The sequence below is a fragment of the Xiphophorus hellerii genome, chromosome 21, assembly GCF_003331165.1.
Source record: "Xiphophorus hellerii strain 12219 chromosome 21, Xiphophorus_hellerii-4.1, whole genome shotgun sequence".
Classification (NCBI taxonomy): domain Eukaryota; kingdom Metazoa; phylum Chordata; class Actinopteri; order Cyprinodontiformes; family Poeciliidae; genus Xiphophorus; species Xiphophorus hellerii.
The window spans coordinates 14,324,700-14,343,471 of record NC_045692.1 but is presented as its reverse complement, the minus strand read 5'-3'; the positions used below and the strand labels follow the sequence as shown (position 1 = coordinate 14,343,471).

Below are 18,772 nucleotides of genomic sequence, written 5' to 3'. Positions count from 1 at the left end.
CATGTAGATATTAGGAGGGACTCCTGGTTGGCACCCTGATGAATCCCAAATCAGATTTTTCTGAACTCTGCTGTAAATACTTCTAAAATCTGAGTTGATTCAGTATCAATATTTTTGTTTCCTTTTCACAAATCTTTTTCAAGATCCCCTTTTTAACCGACCGTGTCTTATTTTCAGTCACATTTGTATGAATATAAATAATATTACATCAGCTGCTAAAAATACTAATGAACACACAATATAAACGTTTGCCTTTGGTTTTTTTTAATCATTACTGCAGAAGTACAGGTCAGCTGAAGACAAGTATTGTGAATTTCTAATTATATGAGCAGATGTGTTGAAGGAAATAAAATCAAAAACAGACATTTCAGTATAAAAAAAAGAAACTGTTAGGCAACTGAACTAGCATGACAAATGAACCAAAAATGCTTATAATCCACTTGTTCCCCAAGTAGAACCTACATACAACAAGTATTTGTTTATTATTTTCTGATAAGAATATGGACAAACTCGATAGAATCTTTCTTTGTAGGTACAGTGAACTGTTCAAGTTTTCAAACGCCTGCTTGTTGATTTTATTTCAGGGATCATTTTAAGGCTCATTTTTTTAGAAAAGACCTGAAATCACATTACCAAGTGAGGACATTAGCTGAATTCTAAAATATAGCATCTGTTATATATATTTATATAAATACAAAACAGGTAAAATATAAAGACTTTCTTCCAATCAAAATCAGTTTTAAATGCAGGTTATTCTCTGTTGGTTGCTTTGGCTTCACAGGACAAAATAAACCTCTTTGTTCTAACTTTTTTCCCTTTAGTCAAAAGAAATGTTACAATTGTTAAGGCAAATGAGGAACCCAGCTGGGGATGTTTCACTGGAATGAATCATCAGAAGGCGGGGCGTAGGAGAAGCCCAAAAAGGCATCGTCAGCTTCCATGACACTGGCGTTGACAATGGAGTGGTCTTTAGTCCAGCAGATGGAGTTGGGAACCATCTCCTCTGTGAACTCGGGATCAAAGTTTGCGATATCGCTGGAACAGCTCTGTCAAAACATTCAGAAATTACATGGCTCAAAACAACAAAATACATGCAGCAGGTGTAATGATAGAAAGTAGGAAAAAGTGTCTCAGAGATGTTAAATTACATTTTAAAAATAAGGTAAATGATGTGTTAAATTACACCATAAAACACAATGTAATGACGGAAAAATTTGTCCTGTAAGTTACATTGCATTATGAAATGCACAAGTATACTGCATGTGCATAGCAACTGGATTTTTTGCTCAACTAATTTTAAGTAAGTATATGATATTGATTACTTCTATATTGAAAACAAAATAAGTTGTTATAAACATATAATCCTCACATGGGATTGCCAAGTTGCATAAAATTGACAAGACAGTCAAGGCAAATGTAAATAATATATTTACCACATTAGGTGTAAATGGAGGTGGGATCTTTTTCTCTTCAAGATCCTTCCAGTTTATGGATAAGAAGAAACTGTGGGTTTTGATCTCATTCTGAAAAAAAAAGACATAAACCAAGATCATGACTTTCTATTGTCAAAGGATTCCTACACATTTGTGAGGTTGACATTTAATACTTTTCCAAACTCACATTTCCAGACCTGCCTCTTTTTCTTGCATAAATAGGAAGGCTTATGAGGGGTGGACGATGGATGGAAGGATGCAAGGATTGAAGGAACAAAAAAACTGAAGGACAGAAGGAAGATGAGAACAAAGGAAGGAATGGAGGACTGAAAAAAGAAAACAAAGGAACAAAAAAGAAAGGCAAGCATTTGGATGAAAGGTTGAAAAATGGATAGAAGGACAGCTTTTAGACAACAGGAAAAGAAATAGAAATATTTCCATACTCTGTTTTTTTCCCCCATACTCTGGGAAAAACTTTAATCAAATTATATACTTTTCTAAACTGTGCAGAAACTCTGTTCCCATATCAGCCAGCAGAGGGAGCTAAGAACTAAAACAAAAAACTGGCTTAAAAAATCTTTCATACCCCTTGAATTGCTTTGTAGGTTTTGTCTCATTGCAGCAACAAACTTCAGAGTTTATACTGGGCCTGTCAGTTACGGTGAGGGGTCATCATATGTAGGTAGGTTCACACTTGTGCTAATAGCTTATGATAGTAATATAAATAAAATCTGCTTTAGATTCTCCACAAGTTAACCTCCTACCTGCTTGGTAGTTCCTAAATAGGCATTTTCTGAAGGCAATTGGCTGCCCTGGATTTTATTTAGGGGTATCGGGTTTAAGGAAGCTGAATGCGACAGCATGTCCTACTTTTCAGAATTTTATTTGCGAAAAACAAACTTTTTTAATATTTATACACAACTTTGTGTTGGTTCTTTCACATAAAATACCATACCACACAATGGTATTTTATGTTATGTTGACCACAAACATTGACGTTTGTGGTCGTAGGATGAAAATCTGAAAAAGTTTAAGTAAAAAGAAAATGTGAATTAACACTCACAAAGTCGTCTCTGGAGCCCAGTCTGTGTGTGCGATCTTTCTCCAGCAGACCCTGAAGGAGAGACCAGGCTGTGCTGGAAGCTCCAGGGCGCATTGCTAGCGGTTTGTGGAGAATGTTGTCATACATCTCATGTGTGTCCCTGCTGTAAAATGGAGGCTAGAGCATAAAAAAAAATTAACAGCGTTGGCAAGCCTGACTCATTGTGATGATTCAACAGTTTGTGAAGACTATAAATTTTCACATTTGAATGATCAAAACAACTGAAGAGAAACTCACTAAACCAAAGAGCATTTCATACAGCACAGATCCTAGACACCACCAGTCCACAGTGTTATCGTACGGCTGCTTCCTCAGGACTTCTGGAGCCAAATACTGAAGAACAAAAACATAAATTTGACATTTGATATTTTGTTTTAGTTGACAATGTTTGTGCGGATGCTATCTATTTTCCCTGAAAAATGCAACTAAAACAAATCATTCTTATGTGTTTAACTCAAAGCTTCTGTAAAGGTTGCAGGATATGTAGCAAACATTCACGCTACCTCAGGAGTTCCACAAAATGTAGAGGTGGTATCTGTCTGGGAAATGCCCTCCTTGCACAATCCAAAGTCAGTCAGCACGATATGTCCCTTCAAAGATAAGACATGGACATTTTTAGATAACGTGCCAAACAAGCACCTCATTATCCCCAGACACTGACACTGTCTCTATTGTTGCCAGGAACGCTGCCAGCAACGTAACCCCGTCAGTCCCATTCACCGTTTCCTCGCATGACGCAGTAAGACCTAATCCAATCACATGCATCACCTCCAGCTGGAAATTACAAGATGGGTGCACAAATTCCTAGAAAACTGGAGTACGAACTCTGAGCACGTAAAAAAAAAAAAAAAAAACCCTGTCCAACAGAACGACACAGAATTGACCGCATGCAGGGCATAAATGAAAAGTTAAAACATTAACACTCACCTCCTGGTCAAGCAGGATATTTTCTGGCTTTAAGTCTCTGGAGGGAAAATAATAATAATAATAATAAATTATTCTTATTAGAAATCAAATATCTGCTTGAAATGTAAATATATTTTGATCAAACTTGATCTGCTATACACGGTCTAAAGTTGGAATATGGACTCAAAAAACACGGAGCGCTAATTGTCTTCTGTCTGGGCACTAAGTGGTCAGGCTGTTAACTACATTTGAGAGCTGATTTTGCATCTTTTTGAGTTGAGAACAATAAAGAGAGATTTTTTTTAAAAAAATACCTGATTTGTGAGAACAAAAGAGAAATAAGAAGATATAGACTAACTAGTCTCAACTTCATGTGCCACATACAACATGACGATGCACAAAATATGCTAATAGATGAACGGTGTCACCTGTCAACATGAAAACCGTTTACAAACTGTTCATATTGGGATAGTGGCCCCTGAAAACTGTAACTCACAGTCATGATACACAGTCATGTTGGAAGAGGAAGGGGCTCACTAGTTGATTACTGAGTCCACTATCCCTATCACTAACCACTATGCTGACTGAGTTATCATTCAAATAATCAGCTCTTTACACCAATTAATTCAACAGAACTAGTTTCTAATGTAACTAGAGTAAAAGTATTCATACCTCTTGACCTATTCCGCATTTTATCATGTTACAAACACAAACTAATGCATTTTATTGGGAATTTGCACAATGTACCAACACAAAGTTGTTTTTTGATTTTACATTCAGCTCATCTGGGTTTGTCTGAAACTGAATCGTTCTTCTCAAAGTAGCTCAAGGGCTGTTACAGTGAATGGAGAGCATTGGTAAACATCAACATTTAAGCCTTGCAGCAGATTATCAATTAAATTAGGTCTTTAACTGAACAACATGGATGCATTTCGATATAAAATCATTCTATTGTACCCTGGCTGTATGTTTAGGGTCGTTGTCCTGCAGAAAAGTGAACTTTGTCCCAGTCTTCAGCCAGAACTACCCCGTCTTAAGTTTCATGCTTCTTCCAATTAAACATAATCAGGTTCCTTGTTGCTGAACAATAGCATCCCCAGAGCATGATGCCACCATGACCTTGTGTTAAGGTTAATGAGTTATTCTTGCTACTCTTCCATAAAAGCCAGATTTGAAGAATGTACGACCAATTGTTTTGGTGTAAACAGATTTGCCCATCCTGAGCTGTGGCTCTCTGCAGCTCCTTCGGAAGTGGAGCTCCTGGCTGCTTCTCAAAGTAAATCTTTCCTTTTCTAGCCTGACTGTTTAGATCGGCAAGTTCTTGGTAGGTTTGTCAACGTCTTTGCATTTTGGATTAGCCAGGACTTTATCTTTTACCTATCGGCTGTCCTTCTTGGTCTTTAAGATGCTGTTTGTTCTCTATAAAAAGCTCTAAAGCAGGGGTGTCAAACTCCAGTCCTCAAGGGCCGCTGTCCTGCAACTTTTAGATGTGCCTCTGCTGCACCACAGCTGAATAGAATAATTAGGTCATTAGCAAGGCTCTGGAGAACTGATCTACACAGGAGGAGGTAATTAACCCATTTCATTCCAGTGTTTTGTACCTATGGCACATCTAAAAACTGCAGGAGACCGGCCCTTGAGGACTGGACTTTGACACCTGTGCTCTAAAGCATCACAGAATAGCTGTATTTACACTGACAGTCAACTGGTTGACTAGATTTTATTTAGAATATAAGTAACAGGGACTAAATGCCATTGCATGCTAGACCTTTCATATTTTCATTAGGAAATCCCATTTCATGTCTTCTGCTCTTCAGCTATGCATTAACCCGTGTTGGTCTTTCACATGAACTCACAACAAAACAACTGAACAAGCCAACTGACAATATTGTTTTAGTACATTTACAAAATATGTCACAAAAACCTTAGCCCTAAGCAAAGCCTGTTTCGGCATACCTGTAAACAATGTAGAGAGAATGCAGATATCCGAGCGCACTTGCCATTTCAGCAATGTAGAACTTAGCTCTGGATTCTGGAAATGTCCGTTCTCTTTGAAGATGAAAAAAAAGCTGAAACGAGAACGTTGCAGTGAATTTTCGCCAGGGACACAGCAACATACAGGGTTTTGTTTTCATTCAGATTGAAAATGTAGTGATTTAACATCTGAAAAGATTGCGTGCATGCAGAAAAGAGGCAGGTTCACAGAGACGCAGGCTGCCATTAGTCATTCTCACAGTCACAAATTGCAACTTAAAAAAAGACTGTGAATCACACTTGACATCAATCTCCAGAGGAAGTTACAGTCAAAAGTCATTTTTTGAGTAATGCTGTAATTTCTGAGAAGAATTTCAAACATGCAGATGTTTGAGCCAGAAAATAACTGCTCCAAGGTTATTCCAATCATAGCTGCTCAGTGCTTCTATCCTGTATTACTTCATTCCACAGCTGAATCATGTGAGTCAGTCTTGTGCGCCTCATTCCCTCCTAACTGAAACAACTCACTTCTCCTCCATTGACGAAATCCAAGACGAAGTACAACTTGTCTGTGGTCTGAAAGGAATAGTGAAGCCCGACCAGAAAGGGGTGTTTGACATTCTTCAGCAGCACGTTGCGCTCTGCCATGATGTGTTTTTGCTGATTGGAAGAATAATTCACAGGGGGGGTTACAACACAGCAACACCAATGCGCTCATACGATCGTCACTGATTTGAAAAGTTACCTCTTTTCTATTGAGAATGACTTTTTTCTGTAAAACTTTGACTGCATAATATTTTCCATCGTGTCTCCGTTTCGCAAGGAAAACCTGTGTCGCAAGGAAACAAAGCAAGTTAGATGTTGCACTCAGAGGTAACCATAGTAATTCCCGAACTGATTCTCACTTCCTGAATAGAAAGGCCAATAGATGCAGAACTAAAACTTAGTTGTTCCTCAGCACAAAACTGAAACAATTTTCATTTAAATAAACTTTAACACATAGGTGCCTCAAAATATTACTAAAAAAACATGTCTTGTTATTTATTACTCAACATGTTGTCTAACATTTCAGGGTATTTTATTGGGATCACTACTAGACAAGCAAAGCACTGTCTAGTAGTGAAGTGAAAGAAAACTGTTTTTGACATATTCTTATAAAACATAAATCTAAAAAGTGTGACATGCTTTCGCATTCAGCCCCCTTGACTCTGATACCTCTAAATAAGCTCCAGTTCAACCCATCGCCTTCAGAGGTCCTTCAGTTCACTAACTCTGAACAATGAGAGGCATTTTTAGCACTGGATCATACTTAGAGGTATCAGACTAAAAGAGGCCTTAACACACATTTAAAATGTACTAATTAGGTAACTTTTCAGGCAATACACATTCCTAGATTTTATAGGGGGTTCAATATATAATAGTAGGGTACATTTCTCTGAAGGTTTTGGTTTCAGTGTGACAAAATGTAAAAAAAAGTTTAAAGTGTATGAACACTTTTGAAAGGACTGCATATTTCCCAATATTGCAGGGTTCTCCTACCTTTCCAAAACTCCCCTTTCCTATAACTTTTAAAAAGTCAAAGTCTGTAGGCTTTGCCCTGAAAGACAAAGATACAACATTAATGTTTGTCACTACTTCCTGAAGGACTAAAGGGAACAAATGTTTCACACAAAAATTACCCAAAGAAGGACACTTACTGTGGATTTCCAGAGGGTCCCAGGTTAATGTTTCTGGAGGTAGAGCTGTTCTGTTAAACACCAGACAAACATTATCTACATTAACTACCAGGACATAACTAACCGAGGAGAGCTGCGACAGAAGCCACACACTTTCAACAAACATGTTGAGATTCTATTAGGCTAGACAGGATGTTTTAGAAGCAAACATTTCATGCAGCTGTTCACATGAGTCTTTACTTACTTTCTCATCTTCATCCTCAGAGGCATCTGAAAGTTGGTGCTTCCTGTCCATTAGAAGAAAGCTCCTTACATCTGGACTGTCATGTTTAATTTGGAACAAAGAAATTAATAAAACATCAGTAACAAACTCTAGACAACGCAGAACTGAATAATAATACTGTAATACTAAATGTTGGTTCAATATATATTAAATCACCAAAAAAATCTTTTAAATGTTAGCAGTGTACACAGGAAAAAAGAAATATTTCATTTGAGTAGACTGTAGATTCATTTTAAATGAGCAGCAATCATATCAAGCAAAAGTCCAGTACAATGTTAGAAACTAATTTGCACATCATTTAGTGCAACACATATTTGTGAAAAATAGCAGGAAGCCAGTAAGATGTTTCCTAATTGGTCAACAAGATCACAAACATTTTTGTTTTTATTTTCATTAAAAAAAATAAGAACATTCCAACAAATGTTAATAGAAAACATGAAGAAAAAAAGAAAACGCCTTCAAAAGTACAAATTAAATAAAGTAAAACAGACAGGAAGAAGGCGCTCCAGCTTAGCTGAGTTGATCCACTTCCTTTCTAATGATCAACCTGACTCCAATAAAAAGATTGAGCATTTCCATCCACTAGCTATTGTTTGACAAGTGTTTTGTCTTGTCCAAGTTGGTGGAGAGGATGGAATGAAAGAAACTATTTGTACTTTACATGAATTAAAGGTCAGGAGAATGTGTAATTGTAAAACTCAATTTTAGGTTTGATCTGGAGCTTTGCCTGGTACTCCATCTATCCACATCACAATATGTCCACCATAAAAAAAAAAAACATGTTGTCATCAAATTATTATTTCCTCCAATATATTTGCAGCACTTACTGGCTGGAAAGCTGAGGATTTGAGACAATCCGCTTGATGAATTCATGCAGCCCCGCTCTTCTTTGCTTGATGAATTCTGTAAGTGGGATGCATGTTTGAGCAGAAACAACAAAATAGACACAAAATGCATCAATTTGATTACTATCGGAGCTTTCACTTATTAGCACTCACTCACCTGGGTCAAAATTGTCCCCAAATATCCTTTTTGCTGGTATTTTCAAGTTCATAGATGGAAACTGTTTTCTTAACTGAGTTGGAAAGAAAAACATAAAGTAAAAAGTATACAGTTAGCACCGCTGCTATTATGATAAAATGCAAACAATTCAATCAAAGACTCAAATTTACTAAGTAGCACATTTATTTGTGGAGAAAATTGGACTCACTGTGTTATATAGTTTATCAAACTCTGCGTATCGCCTGAAGACAAACCACTCATGTCTTCCAACAGACACCATCACTTTGTAAACCTGCAAAAACAAACAAACAAAAAAAACAGAAAAGGTTTTCAGATGAACAAATGGCAGAGTTTGATCATGTGTTTGCTTCAAAACTGTGAGACCCTAAACCTCAAGGATCCACTTTGACATTTCCAATAAAAACATATATATAGGAATGGAAACAACGCACTGTGTAGCGCTTCTTCTTGTCCCTCTGCTCATTGTGGCAGGGAATGCTGACATTAGGAAAACTGGACTGCTCCTCCATCTTGGGGTCTGTCAGCGTTCAGAGGCACCGAGTCGTAAAGTAATGAGCTCTCCTGGGTAAGACTTCAAGTGTGCAAGTGGCCAACCCTCATGCTGAGACTTTGCTGCATAGAAGAAAAGAGAATAGACCACTCTGAAATCCAGGAAGTGAAACTGGTGTTCATCTGATCTCTATACATGTCAGCATGTTGTGTCTGTTGAGTCCTACTTGGTCTAAAGAAAACTTTGAAAACTGAAATCAGTTTGAGTTATCATTCAGTCATCGTCTGCTGCTGCTGTTGAAGGCCTCCTCTGCATGTACATGCTTGCACTGTGGTTAGATTTTTTTTAAAACAGCAAAAGATCCGTCGTGTACAAAATTAAAAGAAAAAAAAAATAACATTCAACTTTTTGTACCTTTAAAATTACAAACGTCAGCATCTTTCATTCAAGTTTCCAGCTTTGCACATTTAGAAACTGAGATTTTTCCATTCAAAACTGTGAACATTTGTAAACAGCAGTTTCCTAGTCTTGCCACTGACTCCGAGTAGGATTTAGGTCTGGACTTTAACTAGGCCGTTAAAACAGACTCCATTGCAGCTCTCTTCACTTTACAGTCATGCTCTTCTTTGTATTGTGTGAGCCACATAAAAATCCCAATAAAAATAAACTGAAGCTAATGGGGTTTTTTTTTTATGGTTTTGGTATACTGCATATGTTTGAGAGATTTTTTAAAGATAATCGCAATAAAACTCCTATTGAATTTTTAATATCGCATTTTTTTTAACTAATCTTTAGGTCATCTGAGTAATCTTTTTTTTAATGACAGTCTTATTTATGCATTTATTTTCCTGTTAGTCAAATAGGCATTCTGAGTTTTTGCCTGCTCATAAGTCAATGACTCAATGCAATCTGCTGGCTTTCCTTAGGCAGAAACTCTTTGAGCTAATTTGAATAATAATAATAATAATAATAATAATAAATGAGCTTGTTATACTATTTGATGAATTGGATCACTTGGAATGTATGCGTAATTGAATTGAATTTTCCACAACTAAAGCCAATCCATTTACACCATTATACACAGTGAAAAATTTTAGAAATTATGGTAGAGATGTTTGAAATATTTTCAGGTCAGATTGTGAGCATTTTCAGTTTTTCAGTTGTTAAAAATGCAATTTATCTACTGCTTGCTTAAAGTTTAGCCCGTATTAGAAACAGCCTGGGCCAGCAGTCCTTTCAGCTTCTCGAGCAAGAACAACATGAGCCCACACTGGTGGCAACAAATGAGTCGCTGGGCTCGTTATGGTAGACAAATGTTTAACCCACTCCTTCCTCAGTTAAAGCCTACAATTCCCTCCACGTTTTCACTGCTAATGTATAATTGTAGTCTATTCTGTTTTCCTCTTTGCATATGGCAGAGAGGTTAGAGTCCATTTCTGAAAACCTCCCTCCACCGTCATTCACTCATCCTACTCTGTCGCCCACACCCCTCTCGCACATGTGGTTTCTGATATACTCATCTGTTAAATACAATGCCTTGTTAAACCCTTTGAACCCTTCAACTTTTTCGCATTGTTTCTCACTACGACCCCTTTCAATGTGATTCCAGTAAAATAAAATCCTGCGCAACTCACTGAGATTAGTAGCCATCCATTTGTTAAATAGAAACTGCAGTCAAAAACACACGGATCTCTGAAGACCTAACACATTCTCCCCACTTTTATCATGTTAATGGCAGGATTATGCTGTGGAGATGAACAGGAATAGTTTTTAGTTATTCCTACTTCAAATTTATACCTAATTTTAACATGGCTCAGCAGTTAGCACGTAAAATCTAACTTAAATATGTTTAGGTTTGCTCCTGACATAAAATGTGAAGTGTATAAGTACATTTGCCATGCACTATAAAGCTCATTGTGGAGGTGTCCTGAATACATACAGTTAGGCCCCCAACATTATTCATACCAAGAAGTTTGTTTCAATGAGACGGGTGTCTTTCTAAAAATGCTAAAACAACATAAAGGAGGATTCGTCATCAGATTCGACTCGGGATGAGCCGATGCAAAGCATTGATATTACGTCTAATAATAGACGTAATATTATATGCGCAGAGTTAGAGCATACCTAACTCTGCGGTGGTATGAATAATTAGCCTCCAGAAAAAAATTAACACACAGGAAGAAAAGCAGCAGCACATAGTGACAGAACATGTCTAATTAGATTTCAGCCGTACTGTAGACTCTTAGCACTGTGCAACCTAACCAGAGAAGAACATCCTTGGAGTTGTATAACGTCTACGTCGCAACAAAGCCTTTTGTCAACGGTTCTGACTTGTCCATTGTTTGATGTCAGTGAGGTCAGCCCCAGTTTGTTTAATAGTTTTTGTCCAAGAAAAAAACCCTCCCTGTTGATTGCTCAGAACACACGGAAAGTCTTTGTGTTTACGTTCTGTCTCTCTCTCAGAACGCTCCTGAACACATCCTGAAGGTAAATGTCTTTAAACGATCCCAGTCCACGGCCTCTTCATCCAGAGCTGGTAGGTAAACCCTGCCTTATAGTTTCACTTTGACTCACATTTGTGTATAGAAATAGATGTGTGATATTCAAAGTATCTTTCCCTTGAAAGCTGAACCTCTACACAGTTCAGCGATTCAGCTAAAGTGGACAAGCCGAGGCAGATTTCTGTTATGAAACCCTTTAAGTTTATACAACAGAGGCTGGTACACGCAATGTGTGTAAAAAAAAAATAAATAAATAAAATAAAAGGTTGGCACTTCCCCGGACTGTTTCACATCTGCTCCTGTTTTCATGGTGAAATGTCTCTGAACACATCAGTAGGACCCACTTTTTAACATTCCAGAAATCCTACCGTCTCAGATAACCTGAGCTTGTGCTTGTATAACTTATATAAATCTGATCCATCAGTACAAACACTCCCAAGTCATTAAAAACAAATCCTTTGAGGGTAAATGACGACAAATGGAAATAGATCAGGTTGTTTGTACCAAATTTTGTCAAGCTCTACATGAGTTAAGTTGTGCTGACAGGCTCAAGAGAGGCTCGACTACAACAAAGAATCAGAAATAGCACCAGTGAATACCCTGCGGAAACGTTAAAGGTATTTTCTGTATCACACATGTTGAGGAATTTGAGCCACAAAACCGAAGCTGAGGAGACAGTAGGGTGGGAGGCCTGACATGAATGCTCGGCGAGGCATGTGGCTTCGGATAAACAAAGCTGTGAGCGTGCAAGCTGAGCAGAATTGTGGGAGGAACCTGTTGCATGAGCAGGATGAAAACCTGTTTCAGAAAATAAACAAACAATTACCGCTTAACGTTTTTATTTCTCAAACTGTCATCGACAAGAATCCAAATCCAACTAGCTTGTTTAAAAAGCCTTTGTGTTTAACGGATGACAGTTATTACTACGTTCTCATGTTGGAATCTAATTAAAATGCAGCAGAGACAAATCTCTGTTAGAGGAAGTGCAGCTGGGCGGCTTGCCTGGCATGAACTCGGTCAGCCATGATGCAAGCAGCCGTCCTCTCCATTATCGTTGATCCTGAACCTGACGTTACGGCTCGGACGACACGTAAATACCGACAGGCTGCACCCGGTGATGACGGCTTGCTTTGTGCACCAGCGATCAAAAATATAAAACAGAAATCAGGTTCCACGGAGATAATTTAACTTCTCCTCAGCACAGCTACTTTGTAATTATTTAACGGTGTGTAAAATTATTCATATGCCTCGAACTTTTCATCCCATTTGTGAGGTTTCAACCACAAACTACTATGTTTTCTTCTAGAATTTTATTAATTTGACAAATCAAAATTTACAGAAAAAATATGGCAAAGCGTGGTGTGTATTAGTATTCAGCCCCCTTTACTCTGATGCACTTAAATAAAAGATAGTGCAGCCAATTAGTAAATAGTTGTAGATGTACAAATGTATCTGTTAATGGGCATCTGGAACTACATCACGTGTCTATTTTTTTTTCTTCATTTATTTACAATATAGTTAATAGATCTACAAATAGGATTTATAAACAACAGATTCACAAATAGTGATTTAAAAAAAAAAACCTTAATCAAGTTTTTGTTTTGTTTTTCTAATATTTTTTACATCTAAACATTTGGGTTGAAATATTGAATTGAGTTCATTCAAATATTGATTTATACTTCTGAGATGGATCAATACCTATATCCACTTTTCTCAGAGCAAATCATAGTGGGGTTATTGATTTTATTTACTGATAGAATTGGGTCACATTAATATTTTTTTTTATTATTTTTCTTCTAATTAGACAGGTATCAGTCAACTTGGATTAATTGAAATTGTGGCAGCTCGTCCTGTTTTGCAACCACCTGTTAAAATCAAGGAATAAGCAGTGAGGATCCATAAGTACTTGAAAAATAAAGAGGCAGATTTCCAGTACCATGTAAACAAAAACAAAACAACAGAGAAATTGCAGCTGTAAAGGGACAGATAGTCAGAGGAAGAGTATTTTCATGTGACGTGTAAGTATTTAAAGGGGAGGTGCTGTGGTCTGATGACACAAAAATTGAACTTTCACTAAAACAGCACCGCATACCTTCCTACACACCTTCTGCATAGTGAAATGTGATGATGGGCACATCATTATCAGGCAAATTATGGATGTTCGCAGGAGTCATCCCTCCACCTGAGCTTGAATGAACCTTTGTGTAGGTCTGCAAGGTCATTTCCCAATCTAGAGTATTGCGGTTTGTGGCTATACAGGTGAACAAAAGGGCTGTGAACAAGGCTGACACAGCTGCATCAACAATCTTAGTAGGGAACCATGCTGCTGGTTTATACATCTGAAACATAATCTGCACAATCAGAGGATGTGGTACATTTCAAAAGCAATCAGCTACTCCAGTTTTACTGTAGGAGACTTGTTTGGCAGGGTCTTAGTATCTTTCACTTGTTCCTGGTGCTTAATTTTAAATCTAAACACACATCACGTGTATTAGAGGAAAAAGTCTCTCCAGCAGAGATCAGGGGAGGGAAAATGAGCCAGTGAAGGGAGGAGCTGACCACACACACACACACACAAAACGAAAATGACAGAGAAAATGAAGACATGCAGTAGATGAGAGATTCAACAGGCTGTAGTAAGATTTCGTGTGTATAACAACCCATTCAGAAAAAAATCTCGTATGATCCTCGGTGGGCTGTCAAAGCTAGGCAGAAAAGCGGCTAATTCCGCCGCTTTTACATTGTTTGAGTCCGTTAAAATACACAGTTTTGTCATGTAATGTAATATTTCGAAGCTGTACGATTACATAAAGTAGCAGTAAACTCTGTTACCTCAAAAGAGTTAGCCGAAACTACGCTCTAAAAACTAGAGCAAGGTAATTGTTGAACGTGAACATTACGTACCTTACAGTATTTTGATACTGCGTCCGTTTCTCCTCTTTTTTTCCCCCCCAATGGTGATGTTTCGAACTGAAGCCTTTAAAATGTCCGAACAGGTGACATTTGTCCGTGAGACGAGAGGCTAAAGCTCCTCGAAGGACTCTTAAATCAAAGGTGTGTTTTGGTGGCTGTCCATGAACGCCTCACAAACGAGAGAAGCAGGAAACATCGGGCTTTTCCTGCAGCAGAAAGTTCCAATGAAATTAGTCACGGGAGCGCGCAGCGACAGCCCACCACTACTACCAAACAGGCAGCGACTGGACATCCGGTGAAGATTTTCAAAATAAAATCAGGAATTATGTATAGAGTTACTTTTGTGCATTTTACATATTTAAATATCTACGTTAAAATTTATTCCTGCTTCAAGAAATTTACTTACAAACTTAGACAGGTATAAGCATAGGCGTAATAGAATTTATTGCATTTTAATCAAAAACTAAATATAGATAAAATAATAAGCTAATTCAGCACCAGAACTTTTTTTTTGTGTTGAATTATTAAATAAATAGGCATATGAGCTCAACAACAACGATATTTATTGTTTTTATTCTGTTATTTGGGTAATTCAATCATCAGATTGGTGCAAAGTGTTTTGGTACACATTCAGCTTTCTGTTTCAGGAACCCCGAATCTTTGAAATAAGTATATATATACAGTGTTGTATAAAGTACTGAAATCTCAGAGTCAAGTAAAAGTACAAGTACCTCTCCAAAATATGACTTTGGTAAAAGTCGAAGTCACTGACTGAAATGTTACTTGAGTAAAAGTCTTAAAGTATTTGAAACTTCTTGTACTTAAGTATGGAAATTACTGTAAAAATGGATGTACTCAAGTAATGTAATGAAAAGTACAAGTAAAAAGTAAAACAAAGCAAATGCAGTTTGAATGACATTTTTTATATTTTGGTAAACTTGTCAAATACACTTAAAATAATGTACCCAACCAAGTGCAGGCAAAATTAAACCTGCTAATAGATATACCTGCAGGCATCATTTAGTTAAGAAAATTAGGTGCTTTACCTATAGCACAAGGTCAACTTAACCTGCTTTACAACTGAACCAGCTTCTTAGTAAACCCTCCAGGACAGAAAATACAAAGTTTTTGTAAGCCTTAAGTTTTCCCTTCAAGTAAGGTCAGTGCTGAAAATGAGAAAAATAAATAGTACAGAAAATGCGGCCAACATGAAGAAAAAGAGCTGTTACGATTACTCTACTTCACAAATCAGTGAATCAGTCAATGCTACAGTCAGTAGGTGGTGCACACAACTGGTCATTATGCAAAAGAAAAAAAGAATTGGGAGGGAAATGCAGCTTATTGGCATCTGTAAACCTGGTTTTGAACTTGCATGCCTTTCCTATATTCGTTAAATTTAGTCTAAATTGCTATTGCTATGGCTTCTGTCCCCCCTTGAACAGAGGAGTCTAGGTAGCCTGCTACAGTCAACATTAGGCCTAAGCTAAATACACCACGTGTGGAACTGAAACAATGCCAAACAAAGTTCATTTATGGTCAAGATTTCACAATAGTGCCTAGTGACCAAGCTATAGTTACTGAAACAGGAGGATTATAACCATTTCATAAGAAGTTACCTCGATGTGTTTCTTCAAGTTGGACGGGGAGTTTTTGTAAGATAGAATTTCCATGTGACTGCTACTGATTGCGAGACTTGCTTTGTGTTTAATGGGAGAAGCGAAACAGGTGTATCCTAATTAAAAGTAAAGAAATCAAGAAATGGCAAAAAATGTGGAATGAAGATAAGAAAGGAAGAAGATTATATGAAGTACAAAAGTCAGTTTGAATTCGAAGCATTAATGAACGAAACAGAAGAGAAGAAATAATAATTAGTAGATTAAGAGTAGGTCATACCTACTTAAATGACATGCTTTATAAAATAGGGAGGAAAAATAATGATAAATGTGAGAGATGTGGAGAGAAAGAAAATGTAGAACACATATTGATGAACTGTAAGTCAAATGAACTCGAAAGGGAAGAATTAAAGAGAATAGTTAGAAATATGGGGCATGAATGGAATCTTAAAGGTATATTAGGAAATGAAGGAAACATAACAGATATTCACAAATTAAGGAAAGCATTGTTTATTTATCTTAAGAATACAAAATTAAAAAGTAGAATTTAATAGATATGAAGTAATGCTTCTACACACTCATGTACAGTAGGTGGCGGTATGCACCTTAAAGTTGCTTGTGATCCGCCATAATAGAAAAGAAGAAGAAGAAGAAGTATCCTATTGGTGGTGATGAACAAACCCAGGCAAGCAGGCTACGGACTTTGTTCGGTAGCCTACTTGCTACTTGCTAATCAGTAGGTGGGGTCAAAACACTTGCGTTTCTCTCTCTCGCTTTTTTGTAACGAGTAACTAAACCACACATTGAAAATGTATCGGAGTAAAAGTACGCGATTAAGTTCGGAAATATAGTGAAGTAAAAGTGAAAGTCATCAAAAATTTTCATACTCCAGGAAAGTATGAAGTACTCCAAAATATACTTAAGTAAAGTAGTGAAGTATTTTTACTTCGTTACTATACAACACTGTATATATATATATATATATATAGAAATGTGCACTGTGAACGCTGACATTAGCATTGGGAAAGTCTGTGCTTGCTGCAACATAGTTTGCATTAAGATGATATTTTAGGCTTGAATAGTTTTGGTGATAGACAAGCTTCTTTTTTCACAATTATTCTTTTCCAGCGTCCCATCAGGTCATTTTTTAGTGGTTTGAAGGGGGAATTCGGACCAGTGATCCTTGAGGGTCCAGTGTGACAGAAAAATTGAGAAAGCTGTTATTCCACTTCTGCTAAAACTATATATTGTCTCACATATTATTTTGTTAAATAAGATTTCAATGACAAATAACTTTTGCACTTCGACTTACTTCTTCTTGTTTCTTACTTTAGTACTTTTTTAGATTGCGCTCTGTGGACCGAAATAACGTGAACTTTTATTTTCAGCTCACAGGAACTTTTATTTCCGCTCTCTACTTCTAAGAAGCTCAACATTGGCAGAAGTTTTGTAGGAACCAATAGTGTCACCTATAGGCAGAACGGTGGCACAACATGTGCTGTAGGATAAAAGTCTCAACTTTGTAAAATAGTGAACTAAAAATAATAACAATAATAATAATGCATACATACATACATACATACATACATACATACATACATAGAGATTTTAAGACACACATGTATTTAATGTCTAACAATTTATTTCAAAAAGAGAGATGATTAAAATTAATTAATGAACTATGAACTAAAATAGTTATGCAATATATTATATATTTATATAGAATAGTTAATATCATTTGAACTTCGCTTACAATATTATAATTTTTCTCTAGGCCCATTACAACACGAAATCAGAGCCCATCCAAACTGTTCACCTGACTTTTTGTTGTTAAATTATATTAACTATTTGTCAAATACGTTATCTATTTTTAATATTATTCATACTGTTTATAAAACTGTTAGCATGTGAACAATATAAAAACAACTCCAAAAGTGTTTTAGAGAGAAAATTGTTGTCAGAAAACAAACATTCAGAATATCCAAACTCTAAGGATGTGTCCACACGATGGCAGCAAAACACAAGTTGCAAGCGCGACAGCGCAGTACATTCATTGAGGGACTAATGGTTCTATAACTTTTTTATAACATGTGCCATCTCAGTAAAGACCACGTTTCCAAGCACCACCCAACTGACAGACAATTTATACCAATAAATTAATAAATAATTACATCTTGTTTGAAGGATCAGTTGGAATGATGTGCTCCATTTTACACAGAAGCTGAAATGACCGAGTTCAAATTTGGGAAAAGTAACTTAGGTTCCTGGGCACTGTTTGTGAGTTGAAAAGACTGATATTTCTCACCAACCCTGACATGAAAATCCAACATGCTGCCTTGCTAACAAAATGTTTTAATGGCAACCATAACAAAACACTGACATTTTTACACTATTTTACACAAAATGAATTCATTGGCTTTTAAGTATTAGAAAATGAATCCCTGAAATCCAGAAGTAATTTTTTTTTTTTATGAACTCAGAATTTTAGTCAGACTAACGTAGATCTTTACCTAAAGTATGCACGATCGATGCATCAACACAATCATATTTTGTTTAGAATTTAGGGCTAATTATATTTTTAAATATGTGTTTTTTTTTATTATCCCAGAATTTCTAAATGAGACGTGGCAATTTCGAGTAGACTTCACAGAAATAAACAACTGAAATAGTTCAGTCAGTATAATGAATCAATTCAAAAGTTTCACTTCTAGAGATCAGTTGCTGAAGTAAATGAATTTTTCGATAATATTATAATTTACAGAGATGCATCAACCGTAGTAAAAACTTTCTGCCCTGACAAACATCCTCTTCCCTGAACAGGGCCCCTGCCCACCCCACTTTGAGCCCCCACACTCTTA

At 36.7% G+C, this 18,772-nt stretch overlaps 1 protein-coding gene across 2 annotated transcripts; it reads right to left on the bottom strand.

Moving 5' to 3' along the window:
- Positions 1–241: 241 nt before the first annotated feature.
- Positions 242–14,529, bottom strand: sgk3 (serum/glucocorticoid regulated kinase family member 3). Of its 2 annotated transcripts, XM_032551660.1 has the most exons (17): positions 14,293–14,529; positions 8,829–9,009; positions 8,585–8,668; positions 8,377–8,449; positions 8,202–8,277; positions 7,336–7,411; positions 7,113–7,162; positions 6,955–7,012; positions 6,161–6,244; positions 5,944–6,075; positions 5,398–5,510; positions 3,463–3,499; positions 3,039–3,125; positions 2,773–2,868; positions 2,497–2,652; positions 1,434–1,523; positions 242–1,046 (listed from the first exon to the last, which is right to left on the bottom strand). In XM_032551660.1, exons 2-17 carry the CDS (start codon positions 8,904–8,906, stop codon positions 876–878), a joined length of 1,461 nt encoding a protein of 486 aa, XP_032407551.1. In that variant the 5' UTR covers positions 8,907–9,009; positions 14,293–14,529; the 3' UTR covers positions 242–875. The 2 variants fall into 2 exon arrangements, with proteins under 2 accessions (XP_032407551.1, XP_032407552.1); XM_032551661.1 differs by lacking the exon at positions 14,293–14,529 and having other exon boundaries at positions 8,825–9,009.
- Positions 14,530–18,772: the final 4,243 nt, after the last annotated feature.